The following is a 25799-nucleotide window of genomic DNA, read 5'->3' as shown; positions in this document are numbered from 1 at the left end:
CCGTAGTCTGAACTCAGCGGGGAGGTTAGATGTTGCTGCGCTCTGTCTGTGACGATAGTCCGGATTAGGCAACTAACCGTCAGCCGTCGATCGCAGCAGTAGGTGCCTACATTATTACCACGCGCTGTCTGAACTTCGAAGACCCATATATGTTAGGTAAGCAGTCTACCGAGCGCACACCAATCGACCAAAACTCACCTTCCGACGATAAACAAACAATTGTAAAAATCGCGATGTCTTCAGAAAAGAGCCACCGTCGTAAGTAGCAGCAGTTTCACGCCGCTGTGCAGGTAGTAATAGTTTGTGCAGTATACGTCAAAGCCCGCCATGTCAGCTACCAGCGCGGCAAACGCAACACAAACCCCAACGTGAGCCTCCTCGCGCTTGAAGGCGTCGACAGCACGCAAGACGCGCAGTGGTATCTCGGCAAGCGCGTCGCATATGTCTACCGCGTTGCCAGCAGCAAAGAAGAAGGTCCTCGTGTGATCTGGGGCAAGATCCGCAGGACACATGGTTCGTACAGCTTGTCAGACTTGCGAAAGAAAAGATATTGATTCAAGAACAGGCAACTCTGGTGTTGTTCGCGCATCTTTCCAGAACAACCTCCCGCCAAAGTCATTTGGTGCGAGTCTTCGGGTTATGATGTATCCTAGCTCGATTTGAGAGCTGTTGGACATGGGAGAAGGAGATTTGGGAGCATTAGACGGCGTTTAGGCGATTTCGGGAATGGCCAATAGCCAGGATAGGAGTTTGTCTGCAAGACCTCGGGATTATATACCATGGTCATTGTAATGGATACAACATTTTGAGGTTCAATACTGGGCGCGAAACTTCGTACGATATTTCATCGTCGGAGACCACAATAGAGTTGTATTCCCTAGTCGAAGAGCAAAAGTGACGGCAACTGTGGAGCGAGGCTGGGGAATGGTGTCTGTGCTGTGAAGGTTTACGGGTAACACGTCCTCGGCGAGACTTCCTATATTCATCCACGGCTCTTCTGATAAGAACAGCACCACCAAGGCTGGCACCAAACGTTAGACAGTCATCGCGAACCTAACTCATATGGTCTCAAAAGAGACATGAGAAGACGTACGTCTTCGTAGCAAGGCGATGCTGTCATCAAGTGTAAGCTCAAGAAGCCCATTGCAAGCGGTGCTGCCACCGACCGGACTTTCTTTTTCCTCGGTCTATCGCCGACGGCACCCATCCGACAACCGCCCAGCACGCACCTCGCATCGAAAACCACCACCGGCCCTTCAACCAGGCCACACCGACACCGCGGCTTCTGAGATCGGCAAATGCGCCCCTGCACATCTCCAGTAAACGCTGTGCCGGTTGACAGATGGTCGAACCATACGTCACAGCAACATGCAGATCGTGCAGCACGTGCCGACGCCGCGCATGATGATCCCTCCAGACTACCCCGCAAAAGCGCCGCTTGCTACCCCAGAAGCCAAGATGCTTTCTACCCGCCTCCACACAAGAGGCTCGATTGCGCTGACGGGAGGCAAGGCATGCATGTAAGTGGGTAACGCTGCCGAAGAAGGTATGCCGTTGAGATGGATGATGTCGGGCTTTGCATTCTACCGAGATGCTTTAAAGGGTAGGGGTTGCCCATGGGGATGCAATCGTGCATTGCCCTGCCAGCCTCCTCACCCGCCTTTGCATTGAAGCAGACGCGGTGCAATATTCACATGATGGCGACAGAATTCGATCACGGCAAGCTCTCTACTGAGCACCAGCGGGCTGAGAATGTCGCGGAGAAGATCTCGAACTCCTCCGGAACTGGCGAGCTTGAAGCGCAAAATGTCGAACTGGAGGAGAAGGAGGCAGCGCGCGTTTTGAGGAAGGTTGACATGAGACTTGTTCCTATGCTCTCGCTCCTCTATCTTGTTGCGTTTATCGATCGGAGTAACAGTACGTTCGAGGATTCTTATTCTTGAAAGACATTGAGACGAATTGCTAACGTGCTGTAGTCGGTAACGCGAAGATTGCTGGCATGACAGATGATCTCAAGATGAACGGTAGCCAGTACAACACTGCCGTCACCCTGTTTTTCGTCCCGTATACGATCCTCGAAGTACCCAGCAACATTGTGCTCAAGATGATGCGCCCAAGTCATTGGATGGCGATTCTGATGTTCTGCTGGGGTCTTGTCATGACATTGATGGGACTCACGTCCAGTTACGGTGGTCTGCTCGCCGGAAGATTCTTCTTGGGTGTGACAGAGGTACGTCTCCAACCTCTTGGTTCAAGCTGAAGAACACTTGCTTACATTCGCAGTCTGGCTTCTTCCCAGCAGCAACATTCTTGCTTACTCTCTGGTACCGCCGTTTCGAACTTCAGCGCCGTATGGCTGTCTTCTACGTAGCCGCCTCCCTCGCCGGTGCTTTCAGCGGTCTCCTCGCCTACGGTATCGAACAACTTGATGGACGCTCTGGACTCGCAGGATGGCAATGGATTTTTCTAATAGAGGGGTTGATTCCAGTAGCGCTCGCGCTTATCATCTGGAAGATCCTCCCCGATAGCCCAGAGACTGCGAAGTTTCTGACACAACCGGAGCGCGACTTGCTTGTTACCCGGTTGTCCAACGACTCCGGGTCTGGCCAGGGACAAGCCACCAACAGCGACAAGATTGGAAAAGAACAAATTCTTGCTGGTCTTTCTGACTGGAAGATCTGGGCTGCTACCGTGATTTTTTGGGGAAACACTGTTGGTGTTTATGGGTAAGCTGAAGACATCCAGCTTTGCTGCCGGTTCCTCTCTGACAGTTTCATACAGATTCACCGCGACCGTGCCCTCTGTCATTCAAGGACTCGGATATACCAGTGCCAACGCTCAGCTCCTCACGATCCCCATCTACGTATTCGCCGCTATTCTTACCCTCATCTTCGCGTGGGCCTCCGATCTGACCCGCAAGCGCTCCCCGTACATCATTGCAGGCTACTCTATCGCTGTATGTGGCTTCATCGCTCAGCTTGCGATTCCAAAGCCCGCATACCCTGGCATTACCTACGGTTTCCTTTTCCCCGTCGCTGGTGGTCTCTACTGCCCCTTCACGTGTCTCGTCTCCTGGATCGGCAACTCCCTCGCCCCATCGTCAAAACGCGCTGTCGGCATGGCTCTGCTTATTTCCGTCGGAAACATGGGTGGTATCATGGGCAGCAACGTGTACTTGTCACGCGAGGCACCAAAGTACACGACAGGTTTCTCGGCCAGTTTGGCCATGTGCTGCACCGCTATTCTCATGACTTTGGTATTGAGGTGGGCGTATGCGAAGGAGAACCGCAAGAGAGATGAGCTGATTGCTGAGCACGGAGAGGAGGCTATTCGCGCGAGATACTCCGAGCAGGAGTTGTTGCTTATGGGTGATAAGAGTCCTTTCTACAGGTACACTTTGTAGTCCCTTCCATGGGAAAATAGTCTAGTGTATCGATATATTTTACATGTAACAACCAAGGAAAGCAACGTTTGTCTGATATGAGGAAGAGACCGTGAAAGTTGCTGAACCTCACATGAAGTCAGCTGTCAACAAGTGCGCAGTGGCCAAGACATACTTCTAACATGCATCGATACTAACCTAGGCAGAGGTAATAAGGGACTGATGAGTGAGCTGTTAGCGTCGTCTCACTGAAAGCACAAGCCTCATCACCCATCACAATCATTCGGAAGCATATCAGCCTGTTGATTGAATGGACTTTGTAAGTGAGCGACAGATTCTACAATCCTGTTCAACACAAGACAATAAACTCGAGTCTCCCCCGTATCACTTAAACAGCCATGAGACGGAACTCCGTGTTCTCAGAGCCGTCAGAAAATTGCCAACCAATCATGTCGGTGCCGCTGGTCTTGCCACCACCAGCGACATTGAGCTGCGTCTTCCCATCGACATTGTTGATACTAACACATGCACACGCGCGTCAGAAAGCGAACTCAAGGCCAAGTGGGGCTGTACGGAGCCACTTACCGGTAAGAACCGTTTCCGCAGTGCACGATCTTCCAGCGGATGGTGCTGTCGAGCGGCTTGCGAAGCTCCGTCTTGATGTAACCAGCTTTTGGCCCTAGATAGGTTAGCCATGTGAGGAGAACATACATGTCAGTCTGGTTTCGAATTACCGGCCGAAGTCAGATAGAGGCCAGAGCAGGCGGCGATGATGTGGTATTCACGATCGCCTTTTTCGGGCTTGGCATCCGTGCCTCCTGCTGCTACGATCTCAAAATGAGTGTTGTCGGCGCTTTTGGTTCTCTGGCTGGATGAAGTTAGTCAACATGCTCTCTCTGACTGCTCGAGTAACTTACTATAGCTTCACTTGCGTGCCGGCTGTCGTTGCTGCGCCCCAGACGTTCAAGCTCATCTCCGGAGCATATCTGGGCAGGATTTCGTACAATCCGGGGCCGGTGTAGTCGGACATTGTGATATGTTTGAGAAATGATGAATTGTCGAGAAGAGTGTTAGTCTGATTGTGATGAGGAAGGTGCGATGCTGATGGTATTGAAGCTTTCAGTGAGCACTGGAGGTCTTATGTAGACTTCCAGAGCAGCAAAAGCAAATCCCTTCGTCTCATACTTTCTGCAGAAAGGGATCAATAATCTTGGCTGCAGCACAGCTTGAGATTTCTCGGCTACCAGATGTATCCCTTGGAGCCGGATGCCTGAAAAACAAAGAAAGATTTGGGCCTATGATAGAACTTACCGGACCTACTCAGCTGAGTCATCTATAGTATTCTGAGCCCTATGTGATGGACTGCTAACAACGTCTTTGGTTGGTGTCTGGTCTGCACATGCAGATGCTTCTCTTTGCCACCAACTAGTGTTGCTCGACACCATCTCAATTGTCCTGATCTATTTCTAGTAAGGCCTAGTTGTATCGTACGATACTCGTAAACGGGGTAAGGGGAAGCGGTGCAGGACATCAACCCAGTGCGGATTAGAGCAGTCAAGTTTTGCCGTGGCGAGACAATCAAGCAGACGCCCATCACCATCATCTGAAAGATACATCAAGTACATGAACAACGGAATAGGCGGATAAAATCTGCTGAGCCAGAGTTTCCGTCCATATAACAAGCATGAAGAAGTGCTCCTACCTTCAGACTGTTGTCACGGATTTACTCTTGGCACATCGGACAGGTGGCACACCCACTGGCCGGTTGGATGACAGAGTTCTCTTCTGTAGTATGCATGGGCAGGTGCTGAATATGATATCGGTCCGACTCGCAGTACCGTAACAATCAACGTGGTGTGTGTCGTTCGATGCGACGACGCAGCAGGTTTACTCAGGCATGACGAAGGTTGTACTCTGTAAACAGATTTTCGCAGGAAGAACCCCCCTAATCGGCTTTGCTCGAACCAGTTTCTTTCTCCGTGTCTGTTAAGGCGACGTCCTCATGATGTGCGCTGATGAAGTAGACCGATGATGCTTCACTCTGGCTGTTCGCTAATGCAATAGGTGCACTGCAGCATCACCCTGACGATGCCTACACGTATATTAGCACCCACATGCACAAATAGACCTACGGCAACACCCGAATCCATCCCAAAAATAGCATTTGGGTCCGACTCAGACCTTCCCGATCGATGTGAGATGGCGGCGTGTGACAGTGGTAGACTTTCCCGAGAACAGCTTGAATGTTTCCGTAGCATAGAGTCTGTGAATGTTGTACTCAACGATTCGCAAGTTTCCATACTTTAATAAAGCTGCAACAAACGCGTAGAGAGGATGCCTGGTGCTGCATCAAAGCGGAATCCTACCGGCCAAGTCCATGGGTACTCCCGATCCCCCGCGCCCCGTCCCGCACACCTTTTGCCCACACCCATCCCAGGGCACTCGAGTAAGTTACCTGTGACTGGACTAGGCCCCTCTACTAGTCTGTTCTTACGAAAGTGTACCCACACACAACGGACATGCGATTGATTCCCGGGGGACTCGAGCGGGCAGTCTGCAGCTTGTTAATACTACACCTCTTGCCATCACCCAGGCGGCTGGTACATCAGCCGACGTGCCCGCATGGTAGCAGCAGATGTGGATTAAATCAATTTTATAGGAGAGGCGGTCAGCTGCAAAGTGCAAACGAACGTTACACAGACTTGAGAAGGCTGCAACAAAAGCAAATACAGCCAAGGACAGGAGGACAGATGTAGGGCCTTTGACAAGAACCCAGACGCTTTATGGACGTGCTCCGTGGTACTGGTCAAGTAAAGTATGCCGGAAACCTGATGGCGCTATAGGCCAGTACAGCTGTCGTCGACGTCTGCCCAAGTGGCAAGGCAGAGTGTTTGCATGCCCGGGAGGTGAGTCTATGGAGTCAATCGAGCACCACACAGGCCGAATTCCGCTGCCAGGTGCTGTGTACGTTTATCGGAACGAAGGGAGTCTACCGCGCCTTATGTGTCAAGTGTTACACGCAGGAAAAAGTGAAAGGATTGTAAGAGGTATCAATGTGTTAAGGTCGAAGTCCAGTGGGGCGACCTCGGGAACTTTCTAGATCACGGGCGGCAGCTGCCTGGCGCGACTAACTTTCTTTCAACGCTCCCATACCTTGAAGAATCGCGCAAACATAATTATACGAACGTCCCAACGCGCTACACGTTCTTGTCGCACGATCGCGCAAAGCACATATCGACTCACCGTAGCCAGTCTAACGTGCCCGCCTTCGCCGTCGACCAGCTCGGCCACCCATCTTCTACGGTCGCACACGTCCAACTCCAAGTTCAGCTCCACACGCACATCCACCCACCATGGGCTCCGTAGTCCTCCCCCACCTCCGTACAGGCTGGCACGTCGACCAAGCGATCCTCAGCGAAGAAGACCGCCTCGTCCTCATCCGCTTCGGGCGCGACTCGGACCCAGACTGCATGCAACAAGACGAAGTCCTCTACAAGATCGCCGACCGAGTCAAGAACTTCTGCGCCATCTACCTCTGCGACCTCGACGAAGTCCCCGATTTCAAAGCCATGTACGAGCTCTACGACCCATGTACCGTCATGTTCTTCTTCCGCAATAAACACATGATGTGCGATTTCGGGACAGGAAATAATAACAAGCTGAATTGGGTGTTGGAGGATAAGCAGGAGTTTATTGATATTATTGAGACGGTTTATCGGGGCGCGAAGAAGGGGCGGGGTTTGGTGGTTAGTCCGAAGGATTATTCTACGAGGTACAGATATTGAGGGGAAGCTCACGATGGGGGCACCAGGTTGGATTCATGGCGTATTTGGGATTTGGACACCAGTAGGAGATTGATACCAGTATGGAAGAGATTGGGCGCGGTTCCTGCTCCGAGTTCAGGAGACATGGAGGAGCCGTGTGTAGGAAGTCGTAACGCAGCGAATTTGAAGGTACGACTTCATTATCACGATATCTCTGAGAAGGCTTACTTAGACTTCTCGTCAGATGTTATGTGGGACGTAGATAAGGTCTTGGTCATTCGGCCATTGTTATGCGCACCGCAAACGTAAAATGACATGTCATTTCTACGATGTCCTCCGCTTTCATCACGGCCCTGTTTTCCCTGTCGGCGCTCTGACGCTATCTTCCCATAACCCACCCCTGACGCCCCGCCAAACAGTCTCCAGTGTGGCTCTTCTCGGCAGCAGTCTCGGAAAGACGACCACCACCTCTCCCTCTCCTTCCACTACGATCATGAGAAAGAATCTCACTTCGAACCCCTTGAACGCCTCGTGTATGAAGACGTCCTGTATACTTGTAGTCGGTATGAAGCGCGTAGTAGGTGTCTGGAGATACGTAGAGGAGGTGGTCGAGGTCTGGACACCGAGGCCGCGGAGTACGGTGAGTGATTCTTCTATGATCTGTATTAGCTTGGGTTTAGGGGAGGCTGAGAAGACGGCGAAGGATGTACCTGTATAGTTTCGGCGGAAGACTAGGAAGAGTATGAGCAATGTACTGGGTACCAGGTATCGCCATTGGCAAGCTTCCACCAGCTTTACTAGTTGCCTTTCTGTCTCATGGCCCAATACACCCAGCGACAGATCCAGAGACTGAGCTTGTGTGACGCGCCATTTCATCCATAGCAACAGGACGCTAGTTATACCCAGCAGCACTCTCGTCAGTATCCCTGCATAGTATGCTACCAAAGCGGGAAGTGTCTTGGGTGCAGAACGCGTCGAAACGGTGTATGTGATGGTCGACGATGTGGGCTGCAGTATTTGCAGCGTCTGCGCCGGCGGAGAGTTGAAGCGATCGATAAGCTTCAACATCATATTTGAATCGAGGGAGGCATCGCTAGACGAGGACAAGTACAGAGGGCGGGATGTGGGGGTGAAAGGAAGCGTCGCGGGACGGGATGACGCGCTCCTGCTAGCTTCCTTATCGATAAGCCCAAGGCCGAGCTCACGTTTTCCACCAAGCTGCCTTACCTGCACTTGGTCTTCCCTCTCCACCAACACAACACACATCTCATACACACACCACTAGCGATGGAGTCCTCAAAAACAGAGCGCTCCCGCTCTCGCTCCCCACGAAGATCCCCCGGTCCGCGCAAGCCCAAAAACTTCAGCGGCCTAAAGTACAAAGGCGACCGCGACCGCCGCGACCCAGACAGACGACGCGACGATCGCGACCGAGAGCGACGACCACGAGACTCAGACCGCGATCGCGATCGCCGACGCGATGGCTCCAGAGAACGCGACCGCCGTCCTCGAGACAACTCCCGCGAGCGCAGACGAGACGGAAGCCGCGACCGGCGCCGCCGTTCCCGCTCTCGCGACCGCAAACCACGAGACAGCGACCGCGACAGCAAACCCAAAGAGAAGAAACCTGCAGCCGCTCCTGCGGCACCTTCCGAGCACATGATTCTCGTCACTATCAATGACCGTCTGGGAACGAAAACACAAGTGCCGTGCCTGCCCAGCGACCCTATCAAGCTGTTGAAGGCCATGGTGGCAGCCAAGATTGGCAGACCGGTACATGAGATTATGCTCAAGAGGCAGGGGGAGAGGCCGTTTCATGATAATTTGACGTGTGAGGATTATGCTATTAGCAATGGCGTGCAGATCGATTTGGAGTTGAATACTGGGGATTAAATGGGGGTGGTGGACTTTGGAATATTGGGGTTAAGGTGAAAAAAGGCGAAGGGGGATTGAAGGATGGATTACCGTGGCCAAAGATTGGAAGATGCAGCAACAAATCATGATACCCAATGAAGTTTCTCTTTTGCTCGACCAGGCATTTTTCGATTGTAATGTCGTGTCGAACGAGCAAACCCGATTCTATCTCGCGCCTTCAGTAATCTACTCATCTCCGTCATCGTCTGCCGATTGAACGCGAGCATCAATACCTCTCCTCACTCTGTACCGTTCATTGACCACCTCAACAGACTCCTGCCTCTCCCTCTGCAGCAACGGCGTATAATTCCCCTTCGCCTTCCCAATATCCCCTCCATCAAACAACCGCGGTCCGCCCCTCGCTATCCCAATACTCTGCTGCTCAACGGGTACCTCAGCATCCAGCGTCGACTGCCCCAAGCCCGCAATCTTATCCAGCAAAAGCGCCGAAAGCGTCTCATCGACCTTGTTCCCCCGCCACATCTCCCAAACATCGTCGATCACGCCGCCGCGACCCCATTTCCCGCGTCCGATGGTGCTGGGACCGCCGCCTTTGCCTGTTCCCCTGGCTTTGGGCTCGCTGCCGCCTTCGTCGCCGATGTATACCCATTCTAGGCGGTCTTCGTAGCCTCGTTCGCGTTCTTCCGAGGTTTGCACCTCTGACGCGTGCGGGAAGATGCAGTCCCAGAGGACGAGTGGGGCGTCGGATGCCATTTCGTATTTGGGTCGTGTGGGGTTGGCGGTGATGTCGAGGAGTTGGGGGACTAGTGAGGGCGATTCGAGACCTTGGCCGATGAGGAAGAGGATCGAAACTAGAGAGCGGACTTGGTGCCAGAGGAAGGCGGAGCCATGAAGGGTGAAGGAGTATAGTTTTGGTTGCTCTCCATTCTTTGACAGAGATGGAGCGGAAAGAGCTGGATGTGACAGGAAGCCTGGGAGAGATAGTGGAGAGACTTCCTCGATGTCAGCGTGGTAGATTCGCCGTTGAAAGTTGGTTAGCTGCTTGCTCGCGTCGATCTTGCAGAAGTTGCGGAAGTCGTGGAGGCCGATTAGCTCTTTGCATCCTTTTCGCATGGCTTCGATGTCGAGCCAGCCTTCGCGCATCGTTTCTTGGTCGTCTGCCGTGGTGGCACCGTATGCGCTGGGTTTGTATAGACCAGAGGAGCCGGGTACGGGCGCGAAACAAGGGTTGGTGAAGAAGTACTTGTATCGCCGCTCTTTGCAGGAGAAGCGTGCACTAAAGTCTTCTGGTGGATTTGGGCACCACGCGTAAACGCGAATGTCGGGAGGAAGGACGCGGTTTAGAAGTTGGATGTATGGTAATTCGTCGGTGAGATCGTTGAACGGCTTTGATGGGATGGTCTGGGTATCGTTTGAAGAAGGCAATGATTCTTCGTTGTCCACTTCCTCCTCGCCTCCCATCTTTTCTACAGGTTTGGGCTTGTTACTTCTAACCCTCACCCCAATGACCTGCCCAAAAGCACTGACACCCCGATCTGTTCTTCCACACTTGGAGTATTCGCAGCCATCCCAGTTTACATCCGCACCTTCCCTATCCCATTTTGCAAAGGTCTTTCTATCGATTCTTTCATATCTTCTCTCGTCACCTTCCGTAGGTATAGGACTTATCAACCGCGTCTTGATCAGCGCCTTCCAGACTTCTTCCTCGATTGTAGGTAATGGCGTGGTGTTGTTATTGTGATGCTCAAATCCATTGTACTTTTGCCCCAGATATGCAAATTTCAGTGCGATCAACCGCGTGCTGTATCTCGAGGCATCGAACGCCTTCGGTGGCGGCTTGTTGGCTCTGCGAAAGGCTAATGACTTTGGCGAGTCTGGAGGTGGTGATGTCTGTTCGTTCGTAGGCACCGGGGGCTTCTCTTCAGTCGCGCCTTGGGTATTCCCTCCGACTTGCTTCTCTAATTCTTGTATTCTCGCAATCAATTGCTGTTGCGACCAGTCTTCATACCCCGCCATGTTGCCTTTCTTCCCATACGCTTTCCGCACTTGTACGCGTCGCGGAACCCTCGAGAGCTTGTGGAAGTCGCGCCGTGAGCAGAATAATCGATGTAGCGACTGTTGGAACTCTGGAAAGGCGTGGGGTAGCGGCCGGCGCATTGTTTGGCGACATGGTGGATGACGCTCAGCATATTTTTGGTATGCAGCCTGACGTTCAGGGTCCAGCGCTTCTAGCCGAGGCAGGAAAGGTCACATCTCATATCTAGAAAGTACGCCCTGCAGCAACTCAGCATCACGAACTCACTTATGTCACCTTTCCCACAGCTTTAACACATGACATGAAGCAACAAACGGTTCGAGTTACTTGCGAAAAGGATCCGAGAAAAAGATCAATGCCTAAACTGTCGCGACCCAGAACTTGACACACAATATGCTATTCGGATTTTGAGGCCATTCCATCTTACAAAATACCAATCGCGATGTCTCCCCTGATCCTCGCGTAGACCTTGATATCCGCTTCTAGGTCTAACTTGATGTGCACCTTCAAGCTACCCTTCACATCAGATCCATTGTCGAGACCGAAACCCTCGGTGGTCTCTTCGTCTTCCCCTTCGTTGTCGCCATTGCCACCCTTCTTCTTCTTGTTCTTGTTCTTCGGTGCTACAGCGCTGGTGGCGCTGCCTAGTTTGCCAAGGGTGTCACCAGGTCCGCCGTCGCGGCCGCCGGTGGCATTGTTGGCCGTGTCGGTGAGGCTATGAATATGTTAGATATGGCATGACAAGAGGTATTGCGGATGTGACTGGCGTACTTCTTGGTCGCGTCCGCCATCTTGAATTCAGATTCTGCTGCGACTTCGGAGTCCGGTGTTTGCGGTGGAGTGAGTTGGGGGTGCGGTGGAGGTATAGTCAAACGCGGTATCTTCGCTTTCCTGCGATGCGGGAGTTGTGCTGACCACGCCAGAACTCAGAGTGTTGGTAGGGAGGGTTTGAAGGAGTAGATTCCGATGGATTATGCGAGCAAGTCTCGGTTGATAAACTTCTCGATCGGAGGTGCTGGACGGACATGTCCGAAGCTCCCGCATCTATCAGCCGCAGGTACATCATCGATCGACGGGTCGGCGAGGTGATCTTCGCGAGCATGAGTGCTGAATTGGTTATTGTATTGCCTGTGGTTCGAGCTTGCTCACAGATCTAATGCAGGAGAAGAGTAAAGCAACCGGCTAATGCTGTAGCTTCGATTAGAATTCCTCAATAGGGTTATAGCCTCCCACCCAAAGTGTGCTCATAACTCATGAAATCCAAGGATCAGCCATATGAGGCTTGTTGTTCGTCATTGGCACCGGCATTCACTATTGATCTGTCGATCATCTGGAACTAAGTGGAGCGGGTACCGGAAGTTAGCCGCGCACTACTGCTTGATTGGCTTTGTAACTTTGCTCATGCAGCCACATGATGATCGCCTTGACTTTCGTCATGGGCTTTTACGCGAGATGCATGAAGTGCGATTGTGATCTATTGCTTTTTGTCGCGTCGTGATGTAGGGTTTTCCGACGCACCGCATGTGCTACCTCACCAGTCAGCACATATTACACTTTGTACCTAAGCACAACCTTGAAATTATCCCAACGTACCGCCTCTTTATCAAAAGACTGAAAAAATGGTGTTCGGCCTCCTGGCTCTCGTGGGAACGGTCCCTATGACCGCAACATCCGTTCTGACCCTGCAAAGTCAAACGGAAAACGCAAAGAAAGAGGCTGAGGAGGAGGACGACGACTGGAAAGGCGAGAAATGTCACATGCGATGTCGAGCGACCATGAGAACGCCGGAGGATCGCAAAGAGTTGTTCAAGAATAGTCGAGTCGTACTATGCGGCGGCAGGTTGTACGTCCAACTATCGACATACGAAGGGCCAGCGCATCACCCGTTCACCGGCTACTATCTCCCTTTTCCAAAGAAAGATTACGAAGGCATCGTATCTACGATCTCAGATAACCCGCCGCAGCTCAATTGGGTCTATCTGGATACCGAATCCGACATCTTCCAGTTCAGCCATGGACTACGCGTTGACGCAGAGGAGGGGCAGGCTGGGCCTTTCGACGCCCGCGTCGGCTCAAACGGAGAGAAGCGCTACACCTTCGAGAACTGGGAGGGCTTTATCGCCGTTGAGAGTGAAGGCGAGCCGGGCCTATGGAGACTCTGCTTCGACAAATACAACGATGGACTGAAGGGCAAGATCCAAGAGGGCCAAAGGACTGTCGAGGTGGAGCTGATACGGGAAGAGATGGAAGACTGATGGCTGATTGCGGTGTTAATGACTGTCCGCCTAAAATCCCGATTCGCGACAAACAACGTCTCAGAGTGTATTCCTTCGTTTGGCGCGTTCTTACCGACCTCCTGGAACTCAACAGAAGACACAAGCAGTAGGATGGACTATGTCACGTAGTAGGAGGCTGTGTTTACTAGGAATCTGCGTCGTCATCTCCGGCCTTCGAGCAGACTGGCAGGTACCAGACAGCTGCCATCTACTGGTCTGGAACATACTCCGGAATCAGGTTCGCGAAAACGCATATTGTAAATAGCTACATTAGCTAGGTCAGGTTCAGGGCAAGCCTTGTTGGTGAATGCAGAGGATCGAATTGAAGAAGCGCATTGCGGCTGACGCGTGTCTCCCGGCGATCGCGAATCGAAGCCCGATGACGACACTAGCGCGACAACAAGCATCGCGACTTCCTGTCAGCCTTCCTACTTCCAACATCTTTATTGTCCACTGCATCCCCTCAGCGACTTGCAGCACTGCATCTCGTATTTCCAAACAAGCGAATCTACTCCTAGCGTCTCTATCGTCCTCCTCCTGTCAACATGTGCGACTTCGTCCCTGTGCCGCTGTGCATCCAGTGCGGAACGTAAGTAATTCGCGAGCTGAATGTCCATGCCTTTACTAACCACACGACCACAAATAGCGATCAGAACCCATGTCATTGTAAGGTTATTGGACCTACGATTGGCTTCGTAGTCACGGTCGGCATGGCTGTACGGCTTCCCTAGATACCCCACATACGCGCGACAATCCGCTCATGTTTCCTAGATCTTCTGTTGGCCAGCATCGCTTCTCTGCTGTTGTTGCGCAACTGATGCTGGAAAGAGGTAAGTCTCCTGGGCGCATTCTCGAACTTGATACTGACTGCAGCAGTGTACTGGCTTTACCTGTGGACACGGGCAATGCTATCAGCAATGCGATACCCATATGACGAACCTTGACTTATTCGACGAGACCTCCGCGACTTCCCATACGACCTATGCTTTTTGGCGCTTCATTTCGTACACACTATCAGATTTGGCTGAGCAAGGATTGGAGAACTGGTGAACAGCTGGCGGCTTGAACATGATACCCACCAGCGACTGGATATTTTCGCGTTATAATACATTCGTACATGAGTTTGAGCTTCCTACGGTGAAGTTCACGGTGAGAAAAATATGTTCGTGAACTAGCATGTCAGGTTATATAGTCTAGGTATGTGGGCTGACAAGGCGCGTTCACATCACGTGAGAACGCGTTTACGGTTTACGGTTTACAGGTTACCGTTTACAGATTACGGTTACCAGATTACGGTTTACAGGTCACAGATCACAGATTATAGTCAACAGATTACGTTTAACAGATTACAGTACCGAGATTACTACAACAGATCCCGGTAACACTTACTTGACAACATCTCCTCAATAGGACTGTTCGCTAAGACTCTTTCACTTACAAAAACCTAATTGGGAAGCGAGCTAGAACCAGCGACTACGCACGGCTCCAACACTCAATTACTTCACCCACCTACAGCGGCGCCCTCTCAACCCCATCCCCTCACCACTTGAGAGATACGCGTGCACGCGGGTATCAATTGGTTATGAAAAAATAGCGGATACTTGCGCCGGTCTCTACTACCAACAATCGCCGCCTTTGGACGCGCCAAAGAGCAAAGAGCAACACGTTAACAACAGACCGTTTGCACGATTGCCTTTTTTGGATCAGTTTGTTTAGACAACAGACATGCGTATCTACTCCCCCACTCACGAATTGGATTTCGATTATGATCCGGACGGACCTTCCGCGCGCTTTGACGACCCGAACCTGCCCTCTTGTACCGCCTATGGTCCCGACTTATTTGGAGAGTTGATTGGTTACGAGATGTTGGAGGCTGAGGTGGTAGCTCCTTGGTCCTTAGGAGAGCTAGGTTACACGAACGACGCCCAACACGTGCACACGGATGGTCGCATCGAAAGCCAGCAACACCTACCGGATTACTACGCGTGCAGTCCACATACGGATACTTGGGAAGACGGTCTGCAGGATATTGAGAGTTTCGATTGGGCGAGCCATAAAGACGATGAGCTTACCGCTAGTGAGCTGTCAAACAAGAACCAGGGCGAGGAAGAGGTTGAAGCTACCAGTGTCGCCGATACTCAGTGCTTGGATGACCAAGGTCAGAATGCTGGTCCCATCGAACGCGAAGCCCCAAATCTCTCTGAAAAGGTAGATTCGCCGACCACTCAACCCGAAACTCCTGTCAAAAAGCCGAGCAAAGCCCTACTGTCTGATGGAATCGCAATCGTTCTCCCAGAATCCAAGACGAGCGCGGAACACACACATATTACGTCGCCAGCCTCCAACCTTAGCCCGGAACGCGAAAAGACGGCTTCGCATACGAACACACTTCCACATGTTGCCGAGAAAGTAGAATCTGGTCTGCCAGCGGTCGATGAGAAGCATCTCGAATCCCCGGATCTCATGGATATCGACGACCTCACCATCGTTGCTGAAGCCGAGCGCTTGAACATCGGCCCTCAGATGCAAGATAACGTGGCTGCCGAAGAGGGTCCTGTTGAAACTTACCCTATACCAGTCCTCTATGATGCTGAAGGTAACATGCTTTCCGAGTTGCAATCTTGTTCTGGCTCAGAAGATGACAAGGCTGCGGAGGCATCAACGATCCCCCTTACATCGGCTTCTTCAAGACATGACAGCCTCGTAGTGCACAAGTCCAATCTGGAAAACTCTCCACAGGTCGACACAGCTTCCCAAAAGCCATGGACGGGCGCGTCGATGCAGCCAAAATCGCACGTGACCTCAGATGAAGTACAACAGACGCCGCATAATTCTGGTATTGAATACGATGAAGAGGCTATCCAAAGTGCTTTGGAAGCATTAAGCCGAATTCAGACGCAGAAAGACCGTTTGGATGATGAAGAACAGCTCCGCGAAGGCTCCGCGATGCAAATTGAACCTGCTATCGAACCTCTGCGATTGCCGCCAGAAGCGCTTCCTGAACTGCGAGACTCTCCGGCACACTTGAAAGCCGATGAGGCGCCGGAAGTCGGGTCTGAACTTACAACTTTCGTTCTACCAGATTCTTCCATGATCACTGAGGGTGACTCGTTGGGCCCAAAATCGCCTGAGGCACTCTCGCGTGTTCAAGAGGATGTCGAGGGGCCATGGCAAGCGCAGCTGCGGGATGCGGCGGCCGAATCACTGCCTAGCGTTCTCTCCGAACCTCTGCCCCCAAAGGATCGTGATCATAGCGATCCATCAATTAGCAAACCTCAGGAGATCGCAGCTGGAGAGGCATCGGTGCAAGCAAGTCCATCATTTTCGGGTCCGACGTCGGAGCTGCAGTTGGAGAGCAATGTGGCCTTACCACCCCTGCCGTTTCCATCTGAAGACGAAGTACGTCATGAGAAACCTCAGATCTCGCCTGATGAAGAGAACGCAATTGCGGCGAAACTGGCTCATAGGCTGTCCAAGCCTCCAGCCCCATCCGACGCAGAGCCAGATACTGCGATTGAAGACAACATCACTGTACCCGACGTCGATGACAGTACCAGTGTGGCAGCGATTCCCGAAGAAGATCGGATGAAAGATGTATCATTTGCCCACAATCTGGATACTACCGAAGACCATGGTTCTACAACGGCAGTAGCTGAACCAGAGACTCAGCCTGTTCACCCGCATAAACGATCGAAAGCGTCCAAGAACACAGCGAGCGTTTCCGAAAGTGATTCAGACGGTCCAGCCAAGAAAAAGCGGAAGGCTAATGTCGCTTCCCTTGCTAAGGCACGTGCTATCAAAGCTGCAAACAAGAAGCCTAGCAAAGCTCTCAAAGACCAAGAAAACGAATCTACGCCACCGCTAGCTAAGGGCAGACGTGCTGCGGCCAAGTCGAAGAAAGAGGCCACTCATGTGGATGTTACCGACGAAGAACCGACTCTATCAACCAAGCATGGAGGTGCATTGAAACATGCCGGATCATCTGCAAAAGCACCTATCGTAGTCGAGTCTGATGATGCCATCATCAGTGCTCAATCTGACCAGGGAGGCGACAGTGCCGACATGGACGAGCACTACAGCGACGTCGAGAAGCCGGTCACACCTAGCAAGCAAACACCCGCCGCCGAGATCGTTCTAGGTACACCACTGTCGAGACCGTCAGTCTCAAAACGTGAACTTCGGGACCTTACTTCGACCTCGTATAGACAGCACCCATCAAAGGCAAAACCTATATCGCGTAAGCTGTTTCCACCGCATAAGCCGAATACTTTGGGTGAGCTCATGTCGAGTATGCCAGCTTCTGCAGACTCGCCAACTGTTTCAGTGAGCGACACTGACTCTGTTGGTCTCCCCGGAGACTTGGGCGTCCCTGACACCACTACCAAGGCACCCAAACGTCCTGCATCAAAGCCCAGGGCTACTCTAGCGAAAACTGCGAGGGCGAAGAACGGTCCAGCAGCTTCAGGACAGACGAAGAAAACCCCCGCTACTCGTACCACAAGGAAACGCAATGCTTCGCCGAAGAAAGAGGCGAAGACAAAGTCTAAGGACGAGGAGGAGTGTGTCCTATTCACGGAGGCTCAGATTGAGACCAAAGAACCTAGCCCTGAAAAGGACGTGCCCACACCTCCGAGGCCCCTCAGAAGAACCACTAAGCAGAGCATCTTAGACGAGCCTGAAGGCGACGATGATATTCACAAGGACAACAACGACCCTGAAAACGAAGTTGAAGACGACGACGACGATTTTGAAGATGCACGAGAAACCATCGAAGCGTCTGCCGACGACAGCGATGAAGTAGACAGCGACACTCCCCCGCCATCCAAGAAACTCAAGCTCAAGAACAAGCCTCTAACGCTCGACGGCCATACCATCCGCCAAACCAGGTCTCGCGCCACCACCACCCCCGCTCGCAATGCCGCTTCCAGAGCCGCAGCGCACGCAAAGAATAAGTTCGGATTCACGCCTCCCCTAACACGACAGGCAAAGAAAGCTGCCAACGCTCCTAGTGCGTCTGCACTTGCACCAGCCAAACCTGCTCCGAAGGCCAAAGGGCCAGCAAAGTCCAAAGTGGCCCCCGCGCCGGCTAAGCAGCCTTCTGTACGCAAGACGCGCCAGGCGTCTGCGATGGAGGAGGAAGATAAAGTCAGGTCAAAGAGGAAGCTCAGGAGCGACGGTTGATGTGCTTGAGTGTCAAGTATATGTAGTGGAGAAGTTGGAAAGGAATGGCTGGCTTTGTGTAGTTGAACGATGAGACATTTGGTTTGCTACTGGCTTGAGATGAGTGAGGGGTGGATTGGATAGTGTACAGCGCTCTTCCGCATGTACATAGAAAAATAAAAAGGCTACCCTGGCACTCAGCTACAAGACAAGAAAAACTAGGAATGTGGCAAAGCTTATCAGGATCTTGCATAAATGAGGTGTAACCGTGTCTATATGTATTACTATATTACTAACCAAGTCGAACGAAACGTTGTAAAGAATAGCCCGCTTCTACACAAATGTAATGGTAATGAAAAAGAGGTATGACACAGAAGGAAACGTTTATCAAGGACGAGAAAGACTTGTATATGCAATAGCGAAGTGCAAATTGCGCGACGCGAAAAAACGCCAGTGTAATGCTTTCTTTCCCACCCCTATCCCCTCCAAAAATGCACCAACAATGACAAGAAAACTCGACAAATGGAACGACAACGAGAGAGAAGCGACAAAAGTGGGAAACCTGATCCTAAACTCCAATATGTAAGCTCTACGGCTCGCTATGAACATCGCGACACGCAGTCCGCTCTTGCGCAGCCCTATAGCCCATGCGGTCGAAGTTTAGTTACTGCAAGAACTGTTAGTACGAGATGCCACAAAAGTAGAGGAAACAGGTGCAAACTTACTAAATCTCCAAGGGCGCAATCTGATCGACATTATACAACCACCCGCCACCTCTCTCTTCACTCTCCAACCAATCATATGGCCAAAGCACGATGTGGCCCTGGACCAATTCCAACAGCCGCTTCGCATCCTCTTTGTCTAGCATGATATCCGCATCTGTAGCGTTGAACTGCCTGTTTGACGATTTCGTCGTAGCGCGGCGACGAGAACGCTTGGTATTCGAGCGGTTGGGTGTATTGTTCGAGTTCTGGTTCTGGGGCAGGGCGTTGGGATGAATGGGCGGCTCAGAGATGGTGACGCGTTGGGAGCGTTCGCGATTGGAGTGTGATGTTGGTGGCGGGTTTTGCGAGTGCGATGCGAAGTCGGTGTGTGCGCTCTCGTTGGGGACGGGCGGAGGGGCGGGGAAGGTGAAGGTCTTCTCTGGGGGAGCGGGGTTCATGGGGGAGACTACGGCGTCGTCGGCGGGCTCCGGGGCTAGCTTCTCATTCAGCGTTGTGCCGGATGCAGTGTCGAGGTGTAGACCGCGTGTGCCGGGGGGAGGCGGGCTTTGCGATTGTACGCGCTTCTCTTGGTCATCGGCCCATTGCTCTACACCACCCATGCTCGAGTGGTGGGTTGTTCCATGGACGTTCTCGCCGTTGACTCTGTCCGAGTTGTTCGTCATCTTCTCCGTGAGCTTCTCGCCTAGAGCGCCAACCTGCTTGCCGACAGTACCAGCAGTCGAGGTGAACTTGCTCGTGAGACCAGTGCCGGGCGGTCCAGTCGTACCCGGGGCGTCCTGCTGCTTGTGCATTTGGCTCTTGTCTCCACCCTGAGATTTGGTGAAACGTTCCGAAAATGCAGCGTACTCCTGGTACTCCTTCCATGTTCGGACTTCGTTGTCTGGCATGCAGCGGAAGACCTGGCGGAAGAGCTTGGTGTTGTTCTCTGCAATTTGATGCCAAGTGTCGAGGAAGAAGGTGTCGTTGATAGGATCGCGCATGCAGTCCTCGGTCACGACAGGTCGACGCATTTCCGAGAGAAGAGGGTTGATGACGGAAGAGGAACCCTGGCTAAAGGTACGTTGTAGAGCAGGCGGGCCGCCGATGTCTGTGTCATCCGAAATTGGCAACGCAGGTAACTGGCTGAGCTGTGTCAAACCTAGCTTGAACGTGTCCATGCGAGGTAGCTTAGGAGGTGGGAGGCCAGCATAGCCAGTTCCATCGGTCTGTGCGCTGACGTTGCTGGCCCTGGTGCCGGTGGTACCACTGCGCTTGCGCGTCTTGAGTGTCGCACTCTTCCGGGGTATAGCTGCAGCACCTTCAGCAGCGATATCCGTAACAAGTTTCTCATGACCATGCTCGTCGATGTAGGAATCTCTGGCTTGCGTTATGATCGGTCGCAACTGCTCGGCTTCCAGCATGTGATCAGCGCCCTCGCCACGAACATCTTTGGTATGCGCCGTGTTGTGTTGCACACGAGAATCCGCCGATGGCTTCTTGGTACTTTGCAGATGAGGGTTTTGGTCCTGCGCCCAGTCGAAGTCATGGTTGAAGCTGTGTAGCTTTTCTGCCTTCTGGATGAGTTCATCCTGCATCTTGTAGTTGTTCTCTTCAAGCTTTTGTTCAGTTGCGCGCTGAGCCGTTGGGGATCCTGGACCAGAGGATTCTGTCTGGAAACCGACGCTATCGGCATCATCAGACATCTGGCTGAGCATCTCCTCCTCAGAGATGCAGTCAACATCAACACCCAAATGCTCCCGCATGAGACGCATGCGCAACGTGTGCGGGAATTTGCCCACCTTGTATGGCTGGCCACCCATGTACGAATCAAGTAGCTCAGTATCGCGGATGACGGCAGCGATTTCAGAGTCTCGTGACCCCAACATAGAACGCTCGTTGATGTTTGCGGACCCAATGATGGCAACTCGGTCATCGACTACCATGATCTTCGCATGGATGTACAGCTGCTCTGTGACCAGCATCTTGTTCGGGCCAACCTCGCCCCACGATCGGAGTGCGTAGAAGTTGATGTAATCTTCGGGCTCGATGCCGGCAGCTCGCAAGCGTCCGAAAATGGAGCCTTCACCACGGCAGATACTGTGGTACTGACATGTCATGATGAGACGGACACTGCTGCCTTCTTGTTCATCGACAGTGTTCTGGTATCCAGGCATCAACGGAAGCATGATGCATGCTCTCCAGTCTTCGTCGTTGGCATGGGCACGCTTGATACGGTCGACGATCGCATCGTTGATCTTGTTCTCAATCTTTGTTCCCAGCACTTCGCCGCTACTGATGTAAAACTGGTTCTCGATGTACACGAAATGCTCGGATGTGGCAATCATCTGCACATATGCGTTCATAATACTGTGCTCAACCTTGTTGGGTGTACCCAGAGACCAGGCACAGGCGGAACGAAGGATCTGCACTTCGCAAGTTCCATCAAGCCCAAGAGCTTCTATATCAGCGGGGTTGAAGTCAGGCGGAGGGAGGAGGAAGGGTGTCGGTCGCGAAGGCTTGCGCTGGCGAAGGAGGTAGTTCCATCGCTGTACGAAATGACGGGTCAAGTCACGAGCGGGTTGACCCACGATCTGCATTCCGACGTCGTGCCACGGCATCCTTGGGACTCTCGATCGGTCGTACATCTCCTCGTAGGGTTTGTCGAGAGCGAAGAAGTCTTGCACACGGGGATTGGAGTAGTCCTTACCTGGCCACAGCTGACAGTGGTCGGCGTCCTTGGGCGTGTCATCGAGCTCGAAGCCTGTCGGCTTGTCGTCAACGACAACGTGTTGTGGTGTATCCCAACGACCAAAGCACAAGTCAACACCTCCACAGAAGGCTACAGTGTGATCGATTACGCAAATCTTCTCGTGATGAGACCAGAAGAATGTGTTCTGGCGGATCTGGTTTGGCGATCGTTGAACGAAGATGTTTGGATGTAGATCTAGCAGAGAGAACTTGGAGTACTCAGAGTCGATAGGAATAGCAGCACCGATGTTGCGATACATAATCACAAAGATCTTGACACCTTCCTGTGCTTTGCGTTGGAGGAGTCTGTCCAGTCTCCACTTCTGACTGATGGCAGCTGGGCGACGCAAGTAAAGCTCTGGACTGAGCCACCAGTCGTGAATGTAGATGACGTCGCGCGCCATACTGATAGCTCGGGATACATTCCACATGTAGTCGCGACCGTCTACAAGCCATTGGGCGTAGATCTTCTTGCGCACTGGAGCGAAGCTGTCGAACCGCTGGCGTTGAGACCACAATGTGTTCTGTGACATGAAGTTGATGGATTCCTCGAACTGATGCAGCATCCGCTCATTACGAGCAAGTAGCTTCATCTTGCGTTCCGCGTTAACGAGCTTGAGCTGGTGATGACCTGTCGCAGATGCTTTTGCTTCGCTTGCTAGATCTCTAGCCTTCTTATCTCGTATCCTGGCAGATTTGGTATCGAGATGGAAGTCGGCATCGACCAAGAAGACATCGTAGACGTTCATCTCCTCAGGCGAGTCCACACAAACGACATAGCTGTGTCTTACTAGGAACCACTTGGGCCAGTGACGGTTCATCATGGCTAATTTAGTCCAGCCCTTCCTGTTGTCGACGCCTTTGGAGGATTTGATCATCATGTAGCCTTCCTTGCCATGATAGCCGCCCTCGGCCGCTAGGCGGACACCCAGAGCAGACAGCTCGAGGAACTTGCACAGGCGGTTGCTGTCAGGACGGAAGATGAGGTAGGTCATGAGACCTCGCAGATATTGTTCCAACTTCTTCCGTTGGCGTTCATGATGATTCTGTTTCGCCTGTAGGGGCTGACCGGCGGCGCCAGCAAAACTACCCTGTCTCGCTACGAGGGCACCGACAGCACCCTGAGCTTGAGAACCACTTACGCTTGACTGTCTGCGACCTAGGAATGAGGACTTGCCTCGCTTGGGTCTGTTGGGGCGTTCGGTAGCGCTTGCATCGCCGTCTGGTCCGCTGGCTCCTGCTGCAGCCTCTTCCTCCTCTTCCTCACCTTCGTCATCAAGGATACCGTAACCTCGAAGACCTCGGAGATAGGGCAATACACTTCTGGGGAAGCGTGGGAGTTTCGTGCGTGGATCTTCTTTCTCTTCTTCCTTCTCGGCCTCGCCGTCTTTGGATGTCTTGTCCTTCAGTTCTCGCATACGATTAGCCGGGCGACTGCGGAAAGCGTCTTGCTTCTCCTGAACTTTGAACTTGAGATGCAGATTGGCAAAATCGGCGACACTTCTGTAGACAACCCACTTCATCCTGGTCAGACCACTGCCGTATTCCAGCTCTATGCGCAAAGCAGTATGCCGATCGCCCTCCTTCTTTGCGGGGCGGTCTGTATCGGTGATGGTAACCTTGAGCTGCTCGAGAAGCACGGGAATACGCCTGTGGCCGTGCTCATCGCGTTGGAACATGCTGGCAAAGAATAAGGCTGCGGGTGCACCAGCAAGCAGTTCAGCCATCAGCTCGGCCGACTTTGCGTGGTCGATTTGGCGTTCGGCCTTTTGTCGGTTGCCGAGCAGCTTGAGGCTGTTCTTGATGGACTTCCACTTCTGCGCACTCAAACTTGACGTCCGCTCGCTACGCATCCGCCATGGTGAGGGCTGTGTGTCTCCCGCCGCACCCCTGAAGGTAGTCAAGCTTCGCAGGTTGCCGGTAGGACGACTCTGGTGACCCTCTTCCTCGCCGTTGGGGTCGTGTCTTCGCAGACCTCCGTACGAAAGTCCCCTCGCACTGTGTAGTCCGCGTGTCCATGCGCTCTCTTTTGCGATGCGCGAGCGGCCCTCGTCCTCTGAGTAACCCTGACGCTCGTTCTCGGGTATGTCGTCCATGGTGGAGCGGCGTAGGAAGCCCGGGCGGGTCGAGGTAGGCGTCATGGTGGGTGAGTCACGCGAAAAGAAGCCGCCTGTTGTCTGCTTGGGCGTGGTAGGGGCCGTTTGGGTGCCTTCGCCCTCGCCGTCGAACCAACGGCGGCTGCTCTTCCGCCTCTTTTGTCTCGGTCTTCTTGAAGCACCCTCGCCAGCGCTAGACTCGCCATCAGCATCGGCCTCGCTGTCGTGTCCCTCGAATCGCGGCTCGTCGTGCTCGGATGTGGGCGAAAGCTGGCCATGGGGTGAGCCTTCATGGCCTGAGCTCCCTCCCAATGCACTCAGGCTCCTGCCGTGTCCCTGCATGGGCGCTGCCAGTGCCCTCAGCTTGCCCATGAGCGACGAGCTCTGTCCACTCCGCTCCTTGCCCTTCCCTTCGCCGTCTTCAACCTCCCATGACTGCTGGCGCGAGTTGGCGGCGGGCGGATCGGATGTGAATGTGGCGGAGCGAGCGAACTGGACGCTCTTGCGTTCTCGGGGTGCGTCGGAAAGCTCGCCCTCGGTAGGGTGTCGGGACATGGGCGCAAAGGGCGGGTAGTAGGAGCTGGTGGACCCATTGGACATGTGCGAGGAGGGCTTCGGGGCGCGGAGGGGGGCTTCAGCGGCTTCGACAGGCACGGGGATACTACCCCCGTTGGCGTTCGCTGGGGCATGGAAAGGGAATTCGCCGGCTTCCTTGCTGGAGATGGGCGAGCCGGTCGGGGCAGAGCGCATGATCTTGGGGGCGCCGTCCGAGGGCGAGGGGTTGTGTATGTCTTGCGTCTCATTCCTGGGCTGTCCCAAGCTAAGCGGCGATAGCAGTCGGCCGGACTCGTCTGTCCTTCCTGATACTGCAGGTGATCGCGAGCGAGGGCTGCGCGTCGTGGGCGAGCCCCCGGTCTTGCTGGAGCCAACCATGGTAACGACACAGAAGAGGCAGGAAGTGTCGGTGGGTGTCTCTCACGGCGAGGTCGCGTGGGGGTGTGGTTGCTCGGCTTCTAGGGCGCTATACAGCCATGGTAGCCAGGAAACGTGGTGCTGCCGTCACTCGTCACGATGGATTGATGGAATGCTGCCCCAGGTGGAGTGGCAGTATACTCGCAGTGACAGGTCTATGTCATGGATAGGCGAGAGAAAGAGACACGCGGCGCAGGTGATCAGTGTACGTCGTGCTGGGTCCCTGCGCGGTTCGAGTAATCTCCCAGGTGCTTTCCCCGGGCGTGAACTGTCTGGTTGCGCTAATACAACAAGGTTTTGGCGTCAGGGGCCCTCTCCGCCTCGCTGACCGCCTGCACCGCGTCGAGGCTCCACACCACAGATATGTACGATGCAGCGCCCTGCAGAACGCGTCAAATATCGCTTTCGTCGCGTTCGTGACATCGCATTCACATGCAACGCCCGCTTCTCTGCGAAAGAGACTCGACGATGTCGCCGCCGTCTCTCTGCGGCGTGGCTGCACCCCGCACTGTACTCCCAATCACTACAAGCATACCGAACTCACCACACGTGTGCACAATGGAAAGACCCCCTGTACCACTGTATAATCGCGCCATGCATCCATATGCCATGGCCAGCACATCGCCCAGTGCCGCCTGTGAAGCTTGTCACACGATGATGTAGTTCTGCCGTCGACGGCAGCCTCGGTCGGCGATCCCCTGCCCCTCCGCATGCCCATGTTCCAAGATACACCAGACGAATAGCTCCATATTCTTTTCTCCAGACCTGCTAATCGCCCAACCCTATA

General features: G+C 53.2%; 8 protein-coding genes across 8 annotated transcripts; 5 read left to right on the top strand and 3 right to left on the bottom strand.

Moving 5' to 3' along the window:
• Positions 1-233: 233 nt before the first annotated feature.
• Positions 234-663, top strand: RPL33A (60S ribosomal protein L33A; the record flags this gene model as incomplete). Its single annotated transcript, XM_049366655.1, has 3 exons — positions 234-258; positions 310-513; positions 566-663. The coding sequence occupies 3 exons, from the start codon at positions 234-236 to the stop codon at positions 661-663; spliced, it is 327 nt and encodes a 108-aa protein (XP_049221361.1).
• A 1031-nt stretch (positions 664-1694) lies between these two features.
• On the top strand, positions 1695-3403 carry J4E78_006040 (uncharacterized protein; the record flags this gene model as incomplete). The annotated part of the gene is made up of 4 exons (XM_049366654.1): positions 1695-1917; positions 1977-2230; positions 2284-2726; positions 2782-3403. The coding sequence occupies 4 exons, from the start codon at positions 1695-1697 to the stop codon at positions 3401-3403; spliced, it is 1542 nt and encodes a 513-aa protein (XP_049221360.1).
• A 367-nt stretch (positions 3404-3770) lies between these two features.
• Positions 3771-4412, bottom strand: J4E78_006039 (uncharacterized protein; the record flags this gene model as incomplete). The annotated part of the gene is made up of 4 exons (XM_049366653.1): positions 3771-3900; positions 3968-4061; positions 4117-4250; positions 4300-4412. The coding sequence occupies 4 exons, from the start codon at positions 4410-4412 to the stop codon at positions 3771-3773; spliced, it is 471 nt and encodes a 156-aa protein (XP_049221359.1).
• A 2323-nt stretch (positions 4413-6735) lies between these two features.
• On the top strand, positions 6736-9039 carry J4E78_006038 (uncharacterized protein; the record flags this gene model as incomplete). Its single annotated transcript, XM_049366652.1, has 2 exons — positions 6736-7120; positions 8432-9039. The coding sequence occupies 2 exons, from the start codon at positions 6736-6738 to the stop codon at positions 9037-9039; spliced, it is 993 nt and encodes a 330-aa protein (XP_049221358.1).
• A 207-nt stretch (positions 9040-9246) lies between these two features.
• J4E78_006037 (uncharacterized protein) lies at positions 9247-11847 on the bottom strand (the record flags this gene model as incomplete). The annotated part of the gene is made up of 3 exons (XM_049366651.1): positions 9247-11249; positions 11491-11771; positions 11828-11847. 3 exons carry the CDS (start codon positions 11845-11847, stop codon positions 9247-9249), a joined length of 2304 nt encoding a protein of 767 aa, XP_049221357.1.
• An 828-nt stretch (positions 11848-12675) lies between these two features.
• On the top strand, positions 12676-13311 carry J4E78_006036 (uncharacterized protein; the record flags this gene model as incomplete). Its single annotated transcript, XM_049366650.1, has 1 exon — positions 12676-13311. One exon carries the CDS (start codon positions 12676-12678, stop codon positions 13309-13311), a length of 636 nt encoding a protein of 211 aa, XP_049221356.1.
• Positions 13312-15057: 1746 nt separating this feature from the next.
• J4E78_006035 (uncharacterized protein) lies at positions 15058-18513 on the top strand (the record flags this gene model as incomplete). Its single annotated transcript, XM_049366649.1, has 1 exon — positions 15058-18513. One exon carries the CDS (start codon positions 15058-15060, stop codon positions 18511-18513), a length of 3456 nt encoding a protein of 1151 aa, XP_049221355.1.
• A 703-nt stretch (positions 18514-19216) lies between these two features.
• On the bottom strand, positions 19217-24973 carry J4E78_006034 (uncharacterized protein; the record flags this gene model as incomplete). The annotated part of the gene is made up of 1 exon (XM_049366648.1): positions 19217-24973. One exon carries the CDS (start codon positions 24971-24973, stop codon positions 19217-19219), a length of 5757 nt encoding a protein of 1918 aa, XP_049221354.1.
• Between the last annotated feature and the right edge of the window lie 826 nt (positions 24974-25799).

The sequence above is a fragment of the Alternaria triticimaculans genome (genome assembly GCF_023758025.1).
Source record: "Alternaria triticimaculans strain BMP 0046 chromosome Unknown scaffold_8, whole genome shotgun sequence".
In the NCBI taxonomy this organism is placed as follows: Eukaryota; Fungi; Ascomycota; class Dothideomycetes; order Pleosporales; family Pleosporaceae; genus Alternaria; species Alternaria triticimaculans.
The sequence above is the reverse complement of the archived record's forward strand: the minus strand, read 5'-3'. Positions and strand labels throughout refer to the sequence as shown.